The sequence below is a fragment of the Ursus maritimus genome, unplaced genomic scaffold (genome assembly GCF_017311325.1).
Source record: "Ursus maritimus isolate PB19 unplaced genomic scaffold, ASM1731132v1 scaffold_7, whole genome shotgun sequence".
Taxonomy (NCBI): domain Eukaryota; kingdom Metazoa; phylum Chordata; class Mammalia; order Carnivora; family Ursidae; genus Ursus; species Ursus maritimus.
Genome location: NW_024426885.1, coordinates 69674625 through 69696905, shown reverse-complemented (window position 1 = coordinate 69696905; position 22281 = coordinate 69674625). Strand labels below are relative to the sequence as shown.

The following is a 22281-nucleotide window of genomic DNA, read 5'->3' as shown; positions in this document are numbered from 1 at the left end:
TTAGGAGTACTGACCCGAACCCCCCCATCCCCCATGCAGTGGAAAATCCACCTGTAACTGTTGACTCCCCAAGACTTAACTACAAATGGCCTCACGTTGGCTGGAAGCTTTTCTGATAACGTAAACAGTTGATAAACATGCATTTGTATGTGATATGTGTTTTATATTGTATTCTTTAAAAAAAAGATTTTATTTATTTATTTGTCAGACAGAGAGAAAGAGAGAGAGAGCACAAGCAGGGGGAGTGACAGGCAGAGAGAGAAGCAGGCTCCTCACTGAGCAGGGAGCCCAATGCAGGGCTGGATCCCAGGATCCTGGGATCATGTCCTGAGCCGAAGGCAGACGCTTTAACCGGCTGAGCCACCCGGGCGCCACTCTATACTGTATGCTTACAATAAAGTAAACTAGGGAAAGGAAAATGATATTAAGAAAATCATAAGGAAGAGAAAATGCATTTACAGTACTGAGCTGAATTTGTTGAGAAAAATCCATGCGTAAGTGAACCCAACACAGTTCAAAACCGTGTTGTTCCAGAGTCAGCTGTATTGGTTTGGGATGCTCTCCTTTGAAAACCCTTTCAGATCTTTTATTTCATTGACATTCATATGTGCAATGAGTAATGATGACTGGGAAGATATTATTATTCTGTCCTCAATAATGTGTGTTGCTTAATAAGTATTTGTTCAGTGAACAAATTAAAAAAATATGTATTGGTACAACGTGGGAAGTGTGGGGGATAAGCATGGGAATTCGCAGTGAGCTAGGTCGCTAAGACAGATTCCGAAATAATATTTTTGTGAGTAAATTAAAAAATTACTCTTGAGGTCTGTTTCTTCCAAACTTCGCCATATTCACAAGGTAGAAAATGGGAGTTTCACTTCTGGGTAAATTTCTCATATGTTTAAAGAGTAATTTCATTGGCAATTAGAGAATGACCCAAATCTTGCTCCTCACAGTCTGGTCCCCAGAACAGCAGCATGGCCTTCACCTGGGAGCTAGTTAAAATGCAGAATTCCAGAATCCACCATAGACCTACTGAATGGAATTTGCATTTTAATAAGATCCCCGGTGATTTATCTGCACATTAAAAGCCGCCTATAAAGAACCGCTGGCCTTGAGGTTTGACACTGAAGAAGGAAAGAGATTAAAAACAGGGGACCCATAATGAATATGTTAAAATAATACAGGTGCAATACATGTAGAATCAGAAAGCATAAGCCTAAAATGTCTTTAATTCAGCTTCGATTAATATTAAGTTGAAGTCAAAAACAGCAAGCTTCAAAAATAAGAATCTTGAAAGAGTGAGATGCTTTGAAATATTGGAAAATATTGTGAGAACACAAAAGAACGAGCAGACCTTTAATATCTAAATATTTGGAAAATAACTGTTACATAAAAAAACATCACACACACACACACACACTGTTGTGCTTCCAACTATGATGGGATAACAGGAACCTAACTTAGCCTCCTGCCATACACTTGAAATTGCCTAAAACATGAAACTCCTGTTTTCAGACATTGACCACAGTAGGTGGTATTGGCTGTGTTCCCTGAGAGAAGGGAAACAAACGAAGGGAGTCTGTGATCCCTTGGGATTTTGCCTGGAGGCACATCCAAGACCCATGGAACAGAAAGGATCCCAAGCCCAGCATAGTGGTCTGCCTGAGACTCAGAGATGAAGAAAGGAGGTCATGGAGGCCGATATGGCAGGAGGTGGAAGGGCATGATGCTGAAGAGGCGGGAGGTGTGCAGGGAAAAATAAAAGAGCTCTAGAATCCCTTGAATCTTTGCTGAATACGAAGACATTCATGTGTGGAATGAAGTTCCAGAAAGCCAGACAAAGAGTGACCAGAGAAATGTGAACCGGACTGTGACTTGCGAGGGGTGGAAGAGATATGGAAATCTAGATGCTTCTCCCATGTCTTGTTGCCCAAGATCCTTAAATGGGGCATTAGAAGGATACAGGAGAATTACCAGATATGCTACTCTCCGAGTTCTCAAAGATGGCTTGACTTCAAAATACCTTCAAAATTCCTGAAAGTTAAATAGGACCTTCCTCTTCATCTCAGGTTTGGTGGGGCCCAAAGGCTGCGAACCAAGGTGAGTGGCAGGTGAGCAGCCCAGCAATTGCCAAGGAATGACCCCATAAAAGAGCCGGCAGGTGGTGACCCCGTACATAAGCGGTACATAAGCAAAAGCGTGGAGATGGCTGAAGTGAAGCGTTTAGGGGGTGAGGCTTCTTGAAGAGGGCTGAAGTTACTCTGTTAGCCTTTGTTGCCTGTCTTCTGTTGAGGTGGGGGTGGGGTCCCCATTTTAAATGAGAGGGGTTTCAAAAGAATCACTCACAGAGCTTGACATGCATCCTTGGAATCTGGGGACTCTGGGAACTAGTACTTATCTCACCTAAAGCCCAAAGGATAGGAGCCTAGCTGGAGCAGTGGGCCTGGCCACAGAGCAAGAACACGAGGCTACACTGGGAAAGGACGCACCTCTGAAATAGGAAGGGACAAAGTTTCATGTTCTCACGGGGCAGATATGAAACCTAAAAATGGAACCTTCCAGAACCATCTTGAAAGAGACCCTCCAAATGGACTCCTGGGGAGTTGGAGTCCGATGGCTGGAAACCAGGGACAGGCCTGGTGATCAGTGAATGCAGGCTTCTCTGCTACCAGCTAACTGCCATCAAAGGTCCCCAGCAGGGCCACCTCAGAGGAAGCCATGAGAGCCTCCTACCATGAGGTTAGCTTTCGACACTGCCATGCCAACTGGCAACCAGCACTAATCACAAATGGCCTGTGAAGTAAACTCTCCCCCCTCCCGCCCTGCTCAGCAGTCCCATGGGGCCAAGGCGGGCAGAGGAGCCGAGTGGGAGAAGTAAGCAAGGCTGGGCGAAGAGGAGGAAGCCAGGCAGATCTCCTGCCTGACACGGTGGGGATGTAGGGGAAGGACAAACAGGTAAATTGATGGGAAATTTCAGATGGGCATTTTAATAACTCTGTGAGCATCAGATGGGCACGAGATCCCACTGAGGGCCGGAAAAATGAGTGGGCAGGGCACGTTGAAATGGTGAGCTGTAAGAAAGAATAAAGTTGCCTTCTACTCACACTCTGGTCAGTAATAAATGAGAATTATCTTCATTTAAATTTCAACTGAGGAATATGTTAGAAATAAGGATATTCATATGATTTCAGCAAAAGTTCTGGAAAACATCCAAAAATTCATGATCTATTGAAAATAATCTGCATATATAGTTTATGTTTTCCATGACATTGCGTATTACCAAATTCTGTCCCTTCAAGGAAATTTCTCTTTTGCTTCCAAACAATGAAAAGAAATATTTTGAAAACTGAAGTTCATAGATTATTTACTGAACGCTCCAAACCTGCAGATTAGACATGATAATAAAAATTCTTTTCATATCAGGTTTGAAACAGGAATTGATGCAGAGTTTTGAATTTTTTTTGAGCAGCGGACAATTTCTGAAACATATTTCCAATTGTCATGTTTCCCCCCAGGGAAAGGAACAAAACGTTCAAGGCCCTGATTTCCTTATTTAAAAAATGTGAAGAGAACTCTGTCCATAAATGACAAAGGGAAGATTTTAAATATTTCATCTAAAGAATGAGAATTCTAGTAATTAGCCAAAATCAAAGTATTCGGAATACAATGCAGTGAAATTTCAAAAGAACAACATCCCAGATATCTGCAGGCTTTTGTGTACAGATTCAGCAATTCATCAGGAACCGTAGGGCTGCATTCACTCTCAAAGATTCCTTCTGCAAGGAGAATATACATTGCATACCAGAAAACAGCATTTCCCCCTTAAGGGGCTGAGAAACTAAGTTAAATACATTAAATACATCTTCAAAGGCCGCCAAGGGTTATGATACAGACAAAAGCCTGATGAAGGTTGAGCTGCCCACAATGTGTGCAGTTAGAAAAGAAAAATATTCATCACAGCCATGCAGTTCAAAGTAGTTTCTGGAACTCAGACGCCAATGTTAGAAGCCCTAGTTATGGGAGTCGGCCCCGTGTGCACAACCCCGCCCATAAAGCGAGCAGCGAAAGTGCAGCACACGGTTTCAGGCTGGAGTCCGAGAAGCTCTGAGGGCTCTGCAGGGTTGAGAAGGAGATGTTTAGCATCACTTTCCCGAAGTAAGAGGAGAGAAGCTGCCCCGGACACGGGGCCGGCCTGGTCCTCTGGTTCAGGTCCGAGGCGGAGCTGCCTGCTGGCCCGCACGCGGGGCTCGGTCTTGGTTAAACTTGGACCATTTCCCAGGACTGCGCCCCCAAACAACGTCTGTCCGTGACCGTGATGGATTGTGACTTCAATAAGACTATTCCGGAATCACGGCTGAGCACACAGGAACAGGCCCGCTGTTGAAGCCACAGAAACAGAACCCGTCAGCATGCACTCCCAAGCAAAGCGCTGCTTCCTCACCCCCCCCCCTCCACTGGGCCGGCTGCTGTCAGGCCTTTCTAACCCCTCCCACAGCTCCCCACCCGGTGCGTCCGCCCTCCGCGCCGCTGGAGTAGCAGACCCAGTTCGATTACAGGTGTCTGGTCTTGGGCTGGAGGGCGAATCTGGACAGAGATGTCCTTTACGCTCAGTAAAACACACCCACCTTAAATGCACCCACTTTCGATGAATTTGGACAAGTGTCCACGTCCATGCAAACGCCACCAAAATAAAGACACAGAACGTTTTCTTCACGTTGTGCCACTTCCCAGTCACACCCCACACCAGCTTTAGCAGCAGGCAACCCGACCTGCCCACTCTGGTCTACAGTTTGACGTCTGTGCACTCAGGCGGTAGGTACTTTCTGTCTTCTTCCTCTCCGCATATGTTATTGCTGAGAAAGGCATTTTACCTCTTCCCTTCCAGCAGGTGAGGTTTTTACCTCCACTCTCTGTCGTATTGCAGGAGCTGAGATCTCTTAGGTAATACCAAATAGAAGTGACAGGAGTGCACATAGCTGCATTTTTTGCTGATCTCAGGCTGTCACTATTAACTGTGATGTTAGCTCTAGATTCTCAGAGACACCTAATATCAGATTGAAGGATTCTCTTCCAAATTTACTCAGAGTTTTCACTACCAACAAGTGATGAACTTTGTCAAATACTTTTTATACATCTGTTGAGATGATCGTATGGGGTGTGTAAAGCCAGCATCTGTCTTTAAAAGAAGAAAGGTATTGCTCGACTTTACTTTTAATGATGGTGAAATTCTTGAGAGCATATGATGGAATTAAAAGAGCTGATATACAGTCAGAGTCAGATCAGTAGAACATGGGGTGTTGGCCTAAAAACACGGTGATGGCAACAATTAAAACACCTTTGGACCCCTACTTTTATAGGCTTTCCTACTGGGCATGCTTTAAAAAAAGTTAACTTCCGGAAGGAAAGGAACTTCACTTGTCCAGAACATTTCAGGATAATTTGCAATAATTAAATGCACCGAAGAGTGCTGTAAACACAGTGTCATGACCAAAACAAATTAACAGAGATTCCTACCATGATCTCCTATATATTTTTATGATGCATAAGAGGGATTGAGTCTTTAAGCTGTACAAAGTATTAGTGTATTCCTTATTTTTACTACTGCTCTGTTAATGAGGAAAATGTTAAAAATAAAGGTTTAAAATCACCCTTTGTATATCCTATAAGCATAAGATAATGACCAGAGGCCAAGGCAAGTCGTGGTCCAGGGGGTTCCCTCTGTACCCTTCCTTTGTTTTGAGTGGTATCTTCCTTTGAAGGTGAATCATTTTGCTAAGCCGAATGACTGTGGTGTTGGGTGTATGAGTGTGTGTGTGTGTGTGCATGTGTATATATATTTTGTGTGTGTCTATGACTAGGTGTTGTGAGGGTGTGTATGGATATGTGTGCTCTGTGTAAGTTTAAGTGCATGCTGTATTGATGTGTGAGTACGCATTATGTGTCTAAGCATGTGTTGTGTGCATATGTTGTAGGAATTATGTATTTGTGTGCTGTGTGTTTAGGTGTGTTTGTGTATGTAAGCATATGTAAGTATGTTGTGTGGTGTATTGTAAGTGTGCATGTGTTATATGCTGTGTGTACTGTGTGTAGAAGTGTGCACATGTTGAGTGTATATGTATGTTGTTGTGTATACTTATTTTTTTACATTTCAAGTTCTTGTTTACATTCTAGTTAGTTAACATACAGTGTAATATCGGTTTTAGGGGTAGAGTTTAGAGATTCATTATTTACGAAAATACCTGGTGCTCATCATAAGTGCCCTCCTTAATCGCCATCACCCATTTAACCCCCGCCCCACCCCCCCTCCAGCAACCCTTAGTTCATTCTCTATAGTCTGCTTCATGGTTTGCCTCTCTCTCTTTTTCCCCCCTTATATTCATCTGTGTTGTTTCTTAAATTCCACCTATGAGTGAAATCATATGGTATTTGTCTTTCTCTGATTGATTTTGCTTAGTGTAATACACTCTAGCTCCACCCACCTCATTGCAAATGACAGGATTCTCTCCTTTTTTATGGCTGAGTAATATTCCATTGCATACATATACCACATCTTCTTTATCCAGTCATCAGTTGATGAAGATTTGGGCTTATTCCATAATTTGGCAACTGTTGATAATGCTGCTGTAAAGATCCGGGTGATGTGTGTCTTTGAATCAGTATTATAGTATTGTGTGAGTTTAAATGTGTGTGTCAAGTGCTCCCACAGGGTCCATTATAGGATCCAGTATGTGGTTAGTGTGTATTAAGTGAATATTAGGGAATTTTTCAAAAAAATTGAAATATAATTAACATAGCATGTTAAATATGAATTTCAGGTGTACAATGGGGAACATTTCTTAAGTAGATTTTTTTAGATGGTTTTAAGTAGATATTTTTGATGGGTTCTGGATGGGTTTAAATAGCAGGGGAATTCTGTTTTCAGCCAGTGTCTAATGATGGTGGAATACCTACTTGAGACATTTTGGTTCAGTTCTGCCTGGGCTGCACATAAACATTTGGAGATTTGATGCCGTTTGCAGCTATCAAACTTCCTTGTCTCCCTATTTGGAACAGACCTATTTTTAAAAGATTACTTTATAAAGATCAACCTCTTGTTCTTATGTAACCATCACTGAAAAAAATCATTTTCCTTTGCTCCCTTCATTTTCCCAATGCTTTCCCAAATCACATCGATTATTTTTCCTTTTTCCTCTAAGGGTATAAATTTGGCTACAATTTTTCAAATAATCAGCCTATGTTGGCTTTCCTTGTCTGTGAAATAGTATCTATATAGTGCCATCTAGTGGCAGAAATCAGAAAATCCCATGCAAATAATGCAAATAGGATTCTTCAATTTTTGAAACAGGTACTTTGGCTTTGGGTGATGAAGAGATTGGAGAAACAATAAACAACTCATTGATTTGAATCACATTTGTACCTCTTATAAATAACTACCTAGTTCAGAGAAAAGACTTGGCTTATTGGAAATGTCAATACTTATTAAGCCGTAAGATGTAGAGATTTTTCTAGTTTCTAGTGAGAGTTTTTGCACGACCAAGGGTCACTATAACTCACATGATCAAACACCTTAAAAAGAAAAACTTTTATACTTGTAGCAGACTCTTTTTTCCCCAATAACTCTTTTCCTACAGACTTATGTAATAAAATTAGATACGTATTTCCTGTGGGAAACATTCCTTAATTGACTTGAAACTTTTTTGGAGAGATGCAAGAATGTGTTCTGACTTTTCGACATCCAGAGTGAGAAAATTGTACCTCTTTGTTCCTTGTCAGCAGGCCATCTTTGGCGATCTCTACAGATGTGTCCTAGTGTTATCTCCCGCTAGTAAACCCAGGGCTAGGCTGGACCATCACCAGGAGGAAGATGACATCCCTGCAGAGATCCAGCGGCCATTTTGTAGAGAGTGGCAAGAGGCAAGATGGCCATCGAGGTCTGGAATATTAGTCTGTCTGTGATCAGATAATAGTAAAAATAATATTAGTTTCCTATCTTACAGTTTTAGGGATAGAGAACTTTTATATGTGGTTTGTGCTGTTACGCTGTATCTTTACAGTCCAGGAAAGAACAGAAAGGAGGAAAAGTAACAGAGGATGGTGGGCTCTGGGTCATGGTACTATCTTCCTCTGACAGAGACCCTTTGGGATTTTGTAGGTAGGCAGAACTCAACAGGGATGCTTCTTTTAATACAACGGATGAGCACGCACTTCCAGGCAGGAGGGTATCTGTACTGATGGCTCCCAAAAGTGGGCCCATTCTCAGATAAAATTAACCTTAAAAGTTTTGTTATGGATCCGGGAAGGTATTTAAGAAGCTGTGGCATTGTTGTGGAGGACTTCCGAGCCCCAAATCACGTGAGCCAATTCATAAAAATAAATCTCTTCTTATACGTGTGTGTGTGTGTGTGTGTGTGTGTGTGTGTTAGTTCTGGTTCTCTGGAGAAGCCTAATACACATTCCAGATTGAAACCTATAATTGTTCCTTTATAAAGCAAAATGCGGTGCCAAATCCTTAGCCTAGTATTCCAAGTCCTCCACAACAATGCCCCAAAGTCGCATTCCAGCTATAGTTTATACTACTTTCTTTCAACTATCCTTTGATCAACATGTTAACAGTAACGCTTATTGAAAACCAACTATTTAACAGTTAACACACTTTTTAAACCGAAAAGCATAGACTGGACTCAGACTGGATTCAGATCCAGCAATTGACTTGATCTCCCTAAGCTTCAGTTTCTTCATCTGCAAAACGGGACTCATGCATCCAATTCTTCTACGAATAGTTACTGAACGACTGTAAGTGACGTAAGTACAGTGATGACGTTGCTGGACATTGTAGGATGGCCGTTCAGGGTCGTCCTCTAACTCCTCCACGCTGTTTACTGAGAGGAAGTCTGAGGGAAGAGCAGCTTTAGGGAAGGCAGTGAATCAAGAACGTTGGGCCACATCTTGGTTGAGATGCCCCTTAGACATACAAGGGGAGATGAGAAGTGAGCAGCAGAAAATATATTAAATGGAGTTCTAAGGTCAGGACAAGGCTGGCGATAGAAAACCGAGAGTGATTTGCTTGAGATGCATTTAGGGCCATGGGCTAAAAACCATAAATTTCAATATGTGGTGTTATCTAAGCCAATAGGAGAAAATGCTCCCAAAGGAGTTAGTGATGAGCTTTGTGAAATATAACCAGAGTTCCACATACGGGATGGCTATATGAGGAGCATACTGGTGAAAACTACCTTAAAAAAAGTTTAAAGCCTCTGGAAATGTCTTAAGGACATATGGCAAATAAATATTTATTCAAAAATATACTCAATCTTGGTAAGAACAGTGAGAGCCTGTGACATTTGAGCTATGGCCTGCTCCCTCCACTTGACCCCACTCCCACCTAGCACAGCTTGGTAGAAACTCCATTCCAATCAGGTTTGGCCAAAAAGACAGGACTCCCTCCTGTCTCCCTCAGCTCCCAATCAAATCAGCAGGTATTTCAGTGGTAGGCACAGGACACCAGCATTTCTCATCGTCTCTAACTCTGTGTTTAAAAGGCTAAATTCATAGTTGAGTGTGACTGAGAGGTCAAGACTTCTCTTCCTCCATCCAGCTCCCACTCACGGCGTAAGGCTCTACCCCAGTGAGAATATTGGATTCCTAAATGTTTTCACACAAGTTCCCTTGGGGGGCAGTGGTTCTACTCCAAAAGAAGCAAGCCAAGAAGATCACAAGTTACCACTCTACCCAGTGCCCAGAGTATGGCTCAGATATTTCACTCAGGGCAGGAGATGTCACACAAGAACGGAGCTGCAGATTTTTCACCAAAGGAACTAATTTTATTTAAAACACGGTGTGGGGATGTTCCAGCCTAAGAGCATTCTCAAAAACCATGGCCCCTCTTAATTAAGAGCAATAAGATAAACCACAGGTCAGCTGGTTTACCAGAGAGAATCAGGCAAAAAGACATCGAAAAAGATCCTGCCCGGGGTCAGAACAAAGCTTTAAAGATAGGCTCCCGGGGCGCCTGGGTGGCACAGAGGTTAAGCGTCTGCCTTCGGCTCAGGGTGTGATCCTGGCGTTATGGGATCGAGCCCCACATCAGGCTCCTCTGCTATGAGCCTGCTTCTTCCTCTCCCACTCCCCCTGCTTGTCGTTCCCTCTCTTGCTGGCTGTCTCTATCTCTGTCAAATAAATAAAATAAAATCTTAAAAAAAAAAAAAAAAAAGATCGGCTCCCAAACTACCCCTGTCTGAAATCAATTGGAATAGACTGCAGAGCAATTTGTGCCCCAGGCATGATAAAAAATAATAGAGCAACCAGTCAGCAATTATTGGTGCCTGAGAGCTGGGTGTAATACCAAAAGAAGCACACAGGGTAAGTGAGAGATCAGTGCAAGAGAAGGTCAAATGGAACCGTGCTAACACTGTGTTATCCCAGGGTGGCTGTGTGCACACCCAGGCTACACCTTCTGAGGAGTGACACCAAAGGCTTCACACTGTAGGGGAAAAGAGACCTCACTAACATAGTCTAGCCAAATCACTAACCAACCAACCAACCAAAAACAAAGCAAGACCTGGAGAGGGGGTGAGGGAAATCATTATCCACAGTTGCTACAATGCATTTCCAAAAATTTCTGGTTTTCAACAACAACAAAAATACGAGGAAAGTATGACCTACACACTGGGGAAAAAAGGAGGCAACAGAAACGGCCTGTGAAAGATCTCAGACTACAAAAAAGGCTTCAAAGCTGCCATTTTAAATATGGTCAACAAACTAAGGGAGAACACGATTAATGTAAGGGAGGCTATGATGACTCTCATCAGAAAGAGAATCAATAAAGAGATAAACATAAAAAAAGCATCAGATGGAAATGTTGGAGTTGAAAATACAGTAGAAAATAACGTTAGTTAACGTGAAAAATCACTAGAGGGGCTTGACAGTAGATATGAACAGAAGAATGAGAGAATTGGAAGAGAGATCAATATAGATTATGTAATCTGAAAAAACCAAGTAAAAATGAATGGAAAACCCTCCCAAAATGTGGGACACCATTAAGGAGAGCAACATGTGTGTAATGGGAATATCAGAAGCAGAGAGGAAAAGGAGCATAAAAATATTTGAGGAAATTATAGCTGAAAAACCCAAGCAGGATACACAGTCTAGACAAAGATCTACATGGTAGGTTAAAAATACCGAAAGCCAAAAACAAAGAGAAACCTGGAAAGCAGCAAGAGTAAAAGGAGGCAAGGGCCTCCCACAAGCTGGTGATAGGAGCTCCTCTCCCCCAGCTGGGGTCTGGCTTCCTTCCACCTTCCCTGAATCCCTCAAATTAGATCAGCTCTTCCAGTACTAACAAAGCAGGAACTACTTTACCTTTTATAACTCATTTCACTTGTAGTCAGGGTTGGGCACATACTTTGTGGGGCCCAGTGCAAAAATGAGGGGTCCCTCTTCTAAATGAATTAATGTAAATTTTTTTTTAAGATTTTATTTATTCATTTGACAGAGAGACAGCCAGTGAGAGAGGGAACACAAGCAGGAGGAGTGGGAGAGAAAGAAGCAGGCTCCCAGCGGAAGAGCCTGACGTGGGGCTCGATCCCAGAACTCCAGGATCACACCCTGAGCTGAAGGCAGACGCTTAATGACTGAGCCACCCAGGCACCCCCCCTAAATGTATTAATGAATTCAAGATTATGGTAGCAAAGCATTAGCCTCCAGCTCGGGAACTTCTGGGCACAGAGCTCTAAATGGCACAAGTCACATGCCCAGGAAGCTGGCCCTGCTTAGTTCCTCAAAGTCTGTCTTTTCTTTCTCTTTCTTTCTTTCTTTCTTTCTTTCTTTCTTTCTTTCTTTTTTTTTTTTTAAAGATTTTGTTTATTTATTTGACAGGGACAGCCAGCGAGAGAGGGAACACAAGCAGGGGGAGTGGGAGAGGAAGAAGCAGTTTCCCAGCGGAGGAGCCTGATGTGGGGCTCGATCCCAGGACTCCGGGATCACGCCGAGCCGAAGGCAGACACTTAACGACTGAGCCACCCAGGTGCCCCAGTCTTTCTTACTAGATCTTAAGAACCATGCAGGCAGGGTCCAGAGGTGGTGTCTCTCTTGCTCACTGTTAAATCATTTTGTCTTTCCTAGGACCTCAGGGGCCGTGCAGTGAGTCTGTCAGCGTACAGGAGCTCCCTAATTCAGCTTACCTGTTTTGTTTGGATGTAAAAACATAGGTAATAATTGCTCCATTGTATGGTAACTATTACATTTTTCATTTATTAAAACTTCATCTTTCACTGTCTTAGCATGTTGACCTTTTCGGAAAAATATAGACAGCTTCTGCCAGATTATTATACATTTACTTTGTAGTTTTTAAATAACTTCATATGTATAGATCCATCTAACAGAATATGCCATTTTTCTGAGTTGACCTATTAGGTATGCATGTTTTAGTATTTTCGGTTTCATTTCACATTTACTTAAAAAGTATCCCACTGTTATTAACCACTGTTAACTTTGCTTTCAATACCCATACCTTTCTAGACTTCTGAAATTTTTGATGAAAAATTGCCTCAGCTTTGGATTCCATTTACAAACCTCACACTTCAGCCGTCTCCATCTTCTCCACTATGTGTCTGGTTGGTTACAACAGGTATGAACGGGTAGATGGTAGGGACTAGATACAGGCTGGATCTTTGGAAATCTACCAAACTTCTCTGTGTCTATTTCATTCCAAATGAAATAGGGATACTACACTTGCCTCACAAATTTTATTGGAGATAATTATAGGTGGTGTCTTACATGGGCACCTAGGAGGGTCGTTAACACCTAGATATGCAATGGATGTCACATGTCGATCCCATGTGGCAGGGTGATGCTCGGATCTGCATGAGACACTATGATCTCTTTCTTTATCCACCCAAGCTTTCATTGCTAAGTAAGAATTATCGGATGCTTCATGATTCTTAAAATTCTTCTGATTCAAGCATGTTAAGAATTAGCATGTCTCATTCATTCCATCCCTGCAGCATCAACAGATTTAATTCATACTAATTCCACGCTGCAAAAGCGTGCCTTCCGAAAAGACGGAGTTGGAAAAGTCTCACAATGAAGTGCAACTTTTCAATGCATATGTAAACCAAACATTTTAAATGAAGAATCTCATTATACCTTTTAAAAAGTATTTAATCCCAGGGGTCCCTGAGTGGTACAGTTAAGCGTCCAACTCTTGGTTTCGGCTCAGGTCCTGATCTCAGGGTCATGAGATTGAGTCCTGTGTCAAGCTCAGAGCTCAGCGCGGAGTCTGCTAGAGTTTCTCTCTCCCTCTCCCTCTTCCCCTCCCTGTGTGCATGCTCTCTCTCTCTCTCTAGAATAGATGGATAGATCTTTTAAAAATAAATAAATAAAATTTTAAAAAATATTTAATCCCATGACTCAGTAATCTCCAGTTTAATGAAGTTATCAGGCTAATACCTGGCTTATTAAGCATGAGTGACCTTTACTAATGTACTTTTCCTTATTTTCCTACAAAATAAACCATTACAAACTGGAGTCACAATCATCAGATGAAAGCCACTGAGCAAGTAGACTAGCTATAAAAAAAAGTTTATTAAAAAAATAGACAACATATGTAAACATCTTTTTCAGTCACAAGGCTTCATAATACAGCATAACAGGCTCAGGCCTTCAATTTCTGCAGTGGGAGCACCTTCAATGTTGACTAATAGTAATCAGCTTAATTTCTCTTTCAACGAGCTAATAAGTCTGCATGAAAATAAATAACCAGATTCTGCTAAATATACTAATACACATAGAAAATCGCAAATATACAACAGATCTCAGCAAAATACAAGTATCCGCTGTAACGTGAGACTGAATCCTTGTATCGGAATCATCTTTTTAATGTAGCTTCATTTCTAAATTCATCATAATGTAGAGTGGACTACAATGAAGCCACATGGGAGCAGGAACAGAGCAGAGGGACAAGACCAACGAGCACCCACCACTACCCTCCACCCCTCACTCACTCACACGCGCGCGCGCGCGCACACACACACACACACACACACACACACAAATGATGTTTTGGCAGAAGCGAAACTGAGAGTTTCTATACTTCTCTCATGTGCTATTTTAGGCATGTATTTCCTTTACTTTTAGCAGGAAATACATGCCCCCAAATGACTGAATATGTAATGGAGCAGCCAACCATAGTTTCAAATGTGGTACCATTTTGAGGAAATCAAATTTTGATTTCGTACCCCAACAATCTCCCAAGAGTGAAGCCAAATCACAGAATGGAAGATAATACGACAAAACAAAGTTAAGTACCTGAGATTTTGCTGCAAGAATTTTAAACCCGAGATTGTTTTCCGTGGGGTAGGATGCACTTATGTTAATATAATCCTTTCATGCTCTGTTCACCATCTGCTGGGCACGCCTGCCAAGTCACTTGATGTTTCAAGTGGCCAAATAATATCCTTTTATTTCTTCTGCTATAGGTACATATTTTATCACAGCTGATTTAAATTGCTGACATTTCCGTTATTCAGCAAACCTTAACCAAGGTAAAATTTTAAACGAAATGTCCAGTGATGTTTGCAATTTAGTTTTTCCTTGTATGCAAAATATTAAGTATTTATTGTCAACCAAAATTACCACATTCTTGTGACAGAAGGGAAGCATAATGAATTTAACAAAAGAACCCAGACAAATTTACGAGCTCCTGGATAGCCTTTCTGTAGTTTAATAACTCAGTAGTCTATCTGTATCATAGATGTATGATTTTATAAAATGACTCATAAAATCATCTAAAATCATTTAAAATCCTGATCTGCTACCCTAAATCCATTTAAAAGCCCATATCTGAAAATAATCCATATTTGTCATTTCCATCGTATCAGCTTATCTTAGCAGATGTCTAACATTTATCCACAATTTACTGAAACATGATGATCACTACAAAATACTTTAATTCTAACAGTGTCTCTGTTTCTTGATTTGGCAGTGTTTCTCTCTAATGGTATTTGGGATTATTAGAATAATCACACATTTATACAGAGAAAAATTAAATGACATGAATGTTTGCAATACATGAATACGTATGTCACTTAATTTTTAAAAATCCTACTACAAAATGAAAAAGCTTTATAGTCTGGATATCGAATAAGTGGCTCCTGATGATAAGACCTGTTTCTATAGAAAGAACCTACAGATTAGCCTCGCTCGAGTGGACATAACGTGGTCTTAGTCAAATGCCCATGACTGACTGACCTTTTAAAAATCCATTTTGGGGTTCTGATGAATAACATTTTTAGAAGTTACATTCAGTAAAACATTTACAAGATACATTCAGTAAAATTTCCTCAGAGAGAAATAGGCATAATCCATGTGACACCCGGACATATCTACGCATTACAAGCCCGCTGCTCAGTTCAGGGGTGTCACTGGGACTCTCCATCTAGACTAGTCAATTTTTTTTTAAATAGATAACTTTAGTGACTAATATCACATTATTCTTGGCTTTTTGTTGCACAAATAACAAAAAAGAGGAAGAACATGAAAAAAATAAAAAAGAGAGAAGGAAAGGCAAACAGGAAGAAAACATGGCGCACCTCATTCTGATTTGGGTTTTGGGGATGTCAGTGAGAACCAATGAAGCATTACAACTACACTTCAGGTCATTCTACCCGGCATAGCTTTACACTGCTGCACGTTTCCTCTTTTACACTCGTGTGCATTTCAAGTTACTAGGTAACAATCCAGTAGCAAAAAAATGACCGCTAACAGCAATCCCACACATTTTTCCGAGAAGGCTGACATCCATCACTACTTTAGTAACACGGCCACCGCTTTCGAAAACACAGCAGCATGAAAGGGTTCAAAGGTAGACACATTGTTTTAATTTGTTCACCTTAAAGGCAAAATAAAACAAAACAAAGAAAGGCTCGCACAACGTAAGGCACTTAAGACGGAAACTCGCTCTCCAGTTGACGCACAGACGGTCGGCTGGCTCCGCTCTTCATCCCGCACAAAGGCACCGTGCCGTCCCTGCTCTGGCCTTCGGCGTCAGCGTCCAGTAGGGAAGGCACGTGGGGTGTAGTTCTGTCCTTGGCCCCGGGGGGACAACCGGCGGTGGACCCCGGACCCGGGCGGGCAGAGCGCACCTGCGCGGCCTGCGACTCCGCGCGGCTTCCCAAGGACGCGAGGCGAGGCCGAGGCACGACGGGGCCGGCTCTCTGTCTTTCAGGCGGGGCCTCCGTTGGCCGGTTCCCCTGAGGACCAGCGGAGCACGGGGGCATTCCCAGAGCCCGCTCAGGGGGCAGGTCCGAGGCGCCGGGGGCTGAGCTGAGAGTTGCACCAGCTGCTCGAGAAAGCAAAGACGGTGTGCAGTTAGACAGTGACTTCTAAGCCAGTCAACACCCAGACAAGTAACTAGGAGGACGGATGGATTAGGTAGTCACTTTCGAGTGAGCTTCAGCAAAACGCCCTCAACACACACCTTTCAAAACTATGGGGATACGGTGTTTGCTCGGACAGAATGTTCCTGCCGGGGAAACTAGAACCGTAAACACAGTCACATCACCTTCATAGCGCTTGGACCAATGATCGATAGAACTGTTTTAGAAAAACGGGAGGTTTCAAGATGGATTAGATGAGAATAAAGGGGTTTTTTTTTTTGAAATGATGGGCAACATGATGAAACTTCACTTTCAGATGATCTGAAAAAAATGGATGGGAGCAAGAAAACAGATTTTAGATTTTTACATGCTGCCCCTTGTCTTTCTTGTCTGGAAATCTGGACTCATCACCAATCTAGCAAATAATGATTAGCTTATAACAGAGAGAAAGAATGGTTTCTCGTGGGATTCCTGTCCTAGGATTTCTCCTCGTGCAGTCAGTCATCAATTACTAATAGCCTACTGCATTCCAAAAGAGTCATAAATTTATCTAAAGACGATGGACAGTAAACTGAAAAAAAAAAACCACATCTGGGTAGGGCACTGCAAGAGCAGAGGAAAAAGAAAGAATGCAAACAATTTCAGTTTTAATATACTTTACAACTAACCAAATAGCACTAACACTGTACAACCTAAGAAGTATTTTTCATATACATGACCTCACTTAATACTCATGATATATATTTGTAATTATCTTTGTATACAGAAGAAATGATAGTCAACCCCTGCCCAGCGCACTGACTCTTCCCCCTGCTAATTTCAATCTGACCCTAAGCTGAGCAGTGACACTGGGGACGCAGGAGACCGCCCAGCACAGTGGAGGCTAGGTGACCAGTGTTAGCTCCAGCTCTCCCACTAATCATTGGTTCCGACGTGGGCAAATGACCTGTGTTCTCTACTGTGAGGGGCTTGGGGCAGTTATTCCCCACCTGCTCATTCTGCTTTAGTTTGCTATTATATACTGACGTTGCTGAGATCAAATTATGCTTTTCCCGGAATTCAAATAATAGTTAAAGTCAAATAAAAGAGTAGGGTAGAATTCAAGGAGCTGTATTAACTGTGCAAACAAGCTTGTAAATGTAATCACTTGGAAAAGATACAAGCAGATATCCACACAACTTCACATTCTAATCTCTACAGTGCTGATTTGTACTTTGACCCAACTAATGCAACCTACTTGGGGTCTGAAAAGCACTTCCATCAGACAGGGTTCGTCTGTGATGTGATGCGCGTTCTTTCGGAGAAGCATAATAAGGCACATTACCACATGTCTGCTCTAGGAAAGGAGGAGACAGGTTTTTCCACGGACTATGATCAGTCTCAAGTCTTGGTGTGGAGGTTGGCTCATGACTACATCCTCCGATGGCAACGCAAAAATCTGGAGTGGGCATCTCGGGGTCCGAAGCGATGTGTGCGCTGCCCTCCAACAAGTCTTCACTGTCGGCCTGGAGCAAGCACCTTGTGGAAAGAGAGGGCATGGACAGAAGGCTCGTGGCGCTTGACGGAGGGAGGAAGGGTGGGCTGCTGGCCCTCTCGCCCGCAGACGGTGGCCTTGGGGAAGGACTGGCCCCGCCTCGGGGCTTGGGAGCCCACTGGAAGATTCCCTCACGTTTCTTCTTTTCTTCTTTGGGCAATAGTTCTTCTGCAGCCTGGGCTTTACTAAGCTCTCTGATATCCAGCCCCAGAGCGACGGACACCAGCAACATGGTGCAGCCGTACAGAGCGGACTCTGTCTTCTTCCTCTGCGGGGATCTGCTCCGATTATTCGTAGGGGTCACCTGAGGCGTGCTGGCAGCAGAGCTCAAAGAGGGTCCCTCCTCCCAGCTTCCAGGTTCCACTGGATTCTCTCTCTGGCCATCTTTCCAAAGAGGTAGATCAGCGTAGGCTTGACTAGGCAATTTGGTTTGCTTTGGTTTTCTGTGTTCCGATCCATCAGAAGAAAGTTTTGGCTCTTCGGAAGCACCTAAACAAAGATGTAAATGCACACGTTAAGTACAATTTACAGTAAAAATCATTTAAACTGTACTATAAAATAAAGCTAAAATTTAATAACTATTCTAAGTCAAAGCACATGGAGTCCTTTTCAGTTCAGCAAACCGTTCATCCAGAAAGACCCGAAGGAAATGGAGCCTTGGGCACAGAACTCAAGGTTCCCTTCAGAGGAACTGGCAAGCACATCACCTGCGGCTCCCTATCCTTCAGGAAATGGTTCTTCACTGGCATGGGCAATACAATTATTATAGGAAAAAGCCATCAAGATACAGAAATGCACACACATATATGCAGGCCCTGTAACGTGGCAGACAAAACATGCCCTTTGTCTCCTCTCAATGTGTGGGCCCCGTTATCTGGAGCTCGCCTGTGTGTATGAGAACCGACGGGCCCCAGATCAGTGGTTCTCAAAGTGTGCCGCCCAGGCCAGTGCGCCTGCATCACCTGGAAACGTGTAGAAATGTGAACTCCTGACCCACTCCAGACTATGCAATCAGAAATTCTAGGGCTGAAGCCCAGGGGTCTGGGTTTTAATAAGCCTTTATTCAAGCTTGGGAGACACTGTCACAGAGGATGACACTCCAAAGAGGTCCCAAAGGGTAACAAATCAGAGCAGCTGAAGAGCAAGCGGTCACTGTTATCACACAGGGGCTTAGCAGTGAATGACCAAGAACAACAAACGCCTTCATCCACGTTCAAAGCAATCCACAACAGAGCCTCCAGTGATTTCTCCAGTACCGTGTCCTGTTACACCCGCGATGTGCTCTAGAAAACAGATAAGCCAAGACGCCAGCTTTGTCCCCAAGCTGGTGGTGCTCTTTCCATCCTTGCCTTGCCTTTAGGGTGCCCTCTTCTTCCTCTGTCTGGCCTCCTTCCACCCTCTAACACTGACCCCAAGCTCCCTTTTCCCTCAGAAAGCCCTCTCTCAAAGTACCACCTGATGCTAGTGCTGCATAACGCGGCCCATCCCCCACGCACAGTCTCAGCTTCCTCTGAACCCACCCCCCCCCAACAGCCCTTGCATCTTTCGATTTTTGTACTTTGAGATCACAACCCAGACGTGCATGCCTGCAGATGGTAGGCTTCTGACCACCTGTCTGTCTTTTTAAATTTGGAAGGATCTTCCCTGAATATTACCTTCATCACGCAGGCACGAAATGCGTTCGGGTGAAATGAAAATGTATTACATACATGCCCCGTACATGTAACGGGTAACAAATTATCAACCCATTGTTTAAAAGAGTGGGGGATGCTATCAACAAGTGAAATTCATTGACTTAAAAGTACACTGAGCATTTCCTAAGTGTGCTCACGTGTCCCGGGAAGTAGTCCTGAACTTATGCTGGTCCAGTGTAATCTTCCCTTCTGATGACTGATGACAAGCATCTATAGCCCCCAAACCAAGGTAAATCTCTACATAAGATCAAAACGTGCCCTTTTAGGATTCATTTAGCCATTTGACAGATGGTGTGTGTTTGCTGTGTTCCAGGCATTGGGAGTGGTAAACAAAACTGACAAAATCCTTGAAATTCCAGGTTGGGAGTGAAACAGAATACAAACATTAATGGGGTCAATGTAGACAAATAAGAATTTCAGATAAGAGCTACGCATAAATTAGACTGGGTCATGAGACACAGGGATGGGGCGGGATGCTGCTTCAGCGGTGGTCTGGAAAAGCTTTCAGGAACCCCTCAGGCTGAGGCACAAATGCTTAGGACAGGACCACACAGATGGGTGGTGGGAGGGGACCTGCAGGTGGGACAGACAACTGTAAACCTTCTGCTCATTAACTCATCACATGAACTTCAAGAGTTAACTTAATGGAGATCGAGCTGAGTCCGCCAAATATATTCTTGTATTTCCTCCAACTGTCCTTCGGAGGACTTATTAATAGGTCAGAACATTCTAAAAAAAAAAAAAAAAAAGGAATTGAGGGGAAAAAGGGGAGGACTTCTCCGATTAATCTCTCTGTTTAGTCACAAATAATGAAAAATGTACTATAGGAAGAACAGTTTTATTACAATTAGTTGTTCTTCCTTAGTCTTCAAACCATATTTGACAATAAATCGTAACATGTAGTAAGAGGAGAACCTCTTAGCTTCATAGGCAAGAGTCAGAACAGCATCATGAATGTGACATCAGGAAGCACTTAGCACCTGTCCTGCATATACCCAAATGTACTTGTGTAGATATTTACACTGAAGCCACATCCTCACGACAATGCAAAAGAGGAAAAGTGAACATGGGTAGTGAGTGATCATATGCTTGTAAAATTACGCATGGCACTGATGACAAATTCAAGAAATGGACACCATGTTCCGCTAAAACATCTTTAATTTGGCTATAGTGTCAAAGGGCTGTCTTAAATTGTCAAGTTTAAAGAGCAATTTTCTTTTCTTTGGTGATGACAATCCTTGAGGTTTTTCAACAACATATCTCTTCAACCTCTTAATATCTGAATATTGAATAGGCATACTAAGTATTAAAAATAATTATGATTCATCTAAATTAAAGAGATTCCAATGTGATTCTCTCTAAGTGGTGGTTTTCCATAGAGAAGCTGCTTGACAAGATTTAGTCCTGTTAAGAGGTAGCGATGCAGCCAGGAGACCACCCCTAAATCTCAGGAGAATTTCAGGATGTCTATGTTTTCATAGTTGCTAGCTTATACTACATTAACTCGATTCTACAGAATTAATTATGACACTAATTTTTCTGGTAGAGAACAGGAGTTACAAATTCCCAATGAATAATATGGAGCCTAATACTTTCTGTCATGACGACGTACAGGACAGTAAATAGGTTTTGAGCTTAAGTAAAGGTATAAGCAATGCTCCTTCTTGCTAACCTTCCCTATGCTACTTGGGCAACCACATGAAACTATTAAAGCAAAGCTTCTAGAACACTCAGATGCTAAGTCTACTCAAATAAAATTCTATTTCCCGAAACACATTTACCTGGCTGGTCCACAAATAATGAGGCCAATGGCATGGTTTTCGGATTCTTTATTAAGAGAGTTGACCAGGGACTGTTGCCGTCTGAGAGAGGTCTTATTCTAAAAGAGAAAGATGTTTAGTTTGATAGAACCACGTGATACACAAATTAGATTTTGACAGATATATGCCAACAACATTTTTAAGTAGGAAAGGGACCACAGTTGTATTGTTCTGAAGGGCTAACAAAGTACAAAAAAAACCCTTGAAATGAGACAGAAAACATATCAAAGTTTTTTAACTGCTTAACTACATAATAACATAATTTAGGAGGATAAAATCTTAGAAATGAAATTAATATTCAGATATCTCTGTACTATTCCAATTGCTTTTTAAAAAGTGAAGTCTGGCCAATGTGGATTTCTAAAAGGCACTGCTACCTGTCATGGTGTCTGCTGAAGTGCCCCCAGGTATCACACAGTTACCTTTCTTTGCTGTCACTTCTTTCTTTCATTTGAATTGAATTGGGTCCCCAGGTACAACCTTTTTTCTTGAAATTCTTTTTCACATCTTCAAATTCTTCCTGTCGGCCGACCGTGTTCCTTCCCCAGGTTTTGTTGCTTTCATCAGAAGTCACTAGGCGGAGAGCATCGCTCATTAACCAAGTACAAAACACCTGAAGTTCAATGAATCACATCAGCTGTACGACGACCTCAGTCGACATACGTCCACAGTGAAGAAACGTGAACGTGCCCTACTGATGGCAAACGTCTTCCTCTCATCATTAAAGTAGCCAGAAAGTGGAATGAGTTAAAAGAAAAGATAAACTGAACCTAAGCAACCAAAGCCTATTCTTAACGTTGCAATTTAATCTGATTTTTCATTAGTCCTCACAAATTTTGCTCAGTCATCACAACAGT

At 42.4% G+C, this 22281-nt stretch overlaps 1 protein-coding gene across 1 annotated transcript in view; it reads right to left on the bottom strand.

Annotated features, from left to right (window-relative positions):
* Positions 1 to 13579: 13579 nt before the first annotated feature.
* Positions 13580 to 22281, bottom strand: part of MAP3K21 (mitogen-activated protein kinase kinase kinase 21) — a 56537-nt gene continuing 47835 nt past the window's right edge. Inside the window, exons 7-10 of the mRNA XM_008689653.2 lie at positions 21847 to 21997; positions 21386 to 21483; positions 17614 to 18399; positions 13580 to 16339 (exon numbers count right to left, since the gene is read on the bottom strand). Of these exons, the coding sequence (XP_008687875.2) occupies positions 15942 to 16339; positions 17614 to 18399; positions 21386 to 21483; positions 21847 to 21997 (1433 nt within the window). The 3' untranslated portion in view covers positions 13580 to 15941. The remainder of the gene's footprint in view (positions 16340 to 17613; positions 18400 to 21385; positions 21484 to 21846; positions 21998 to 22281) is intronic.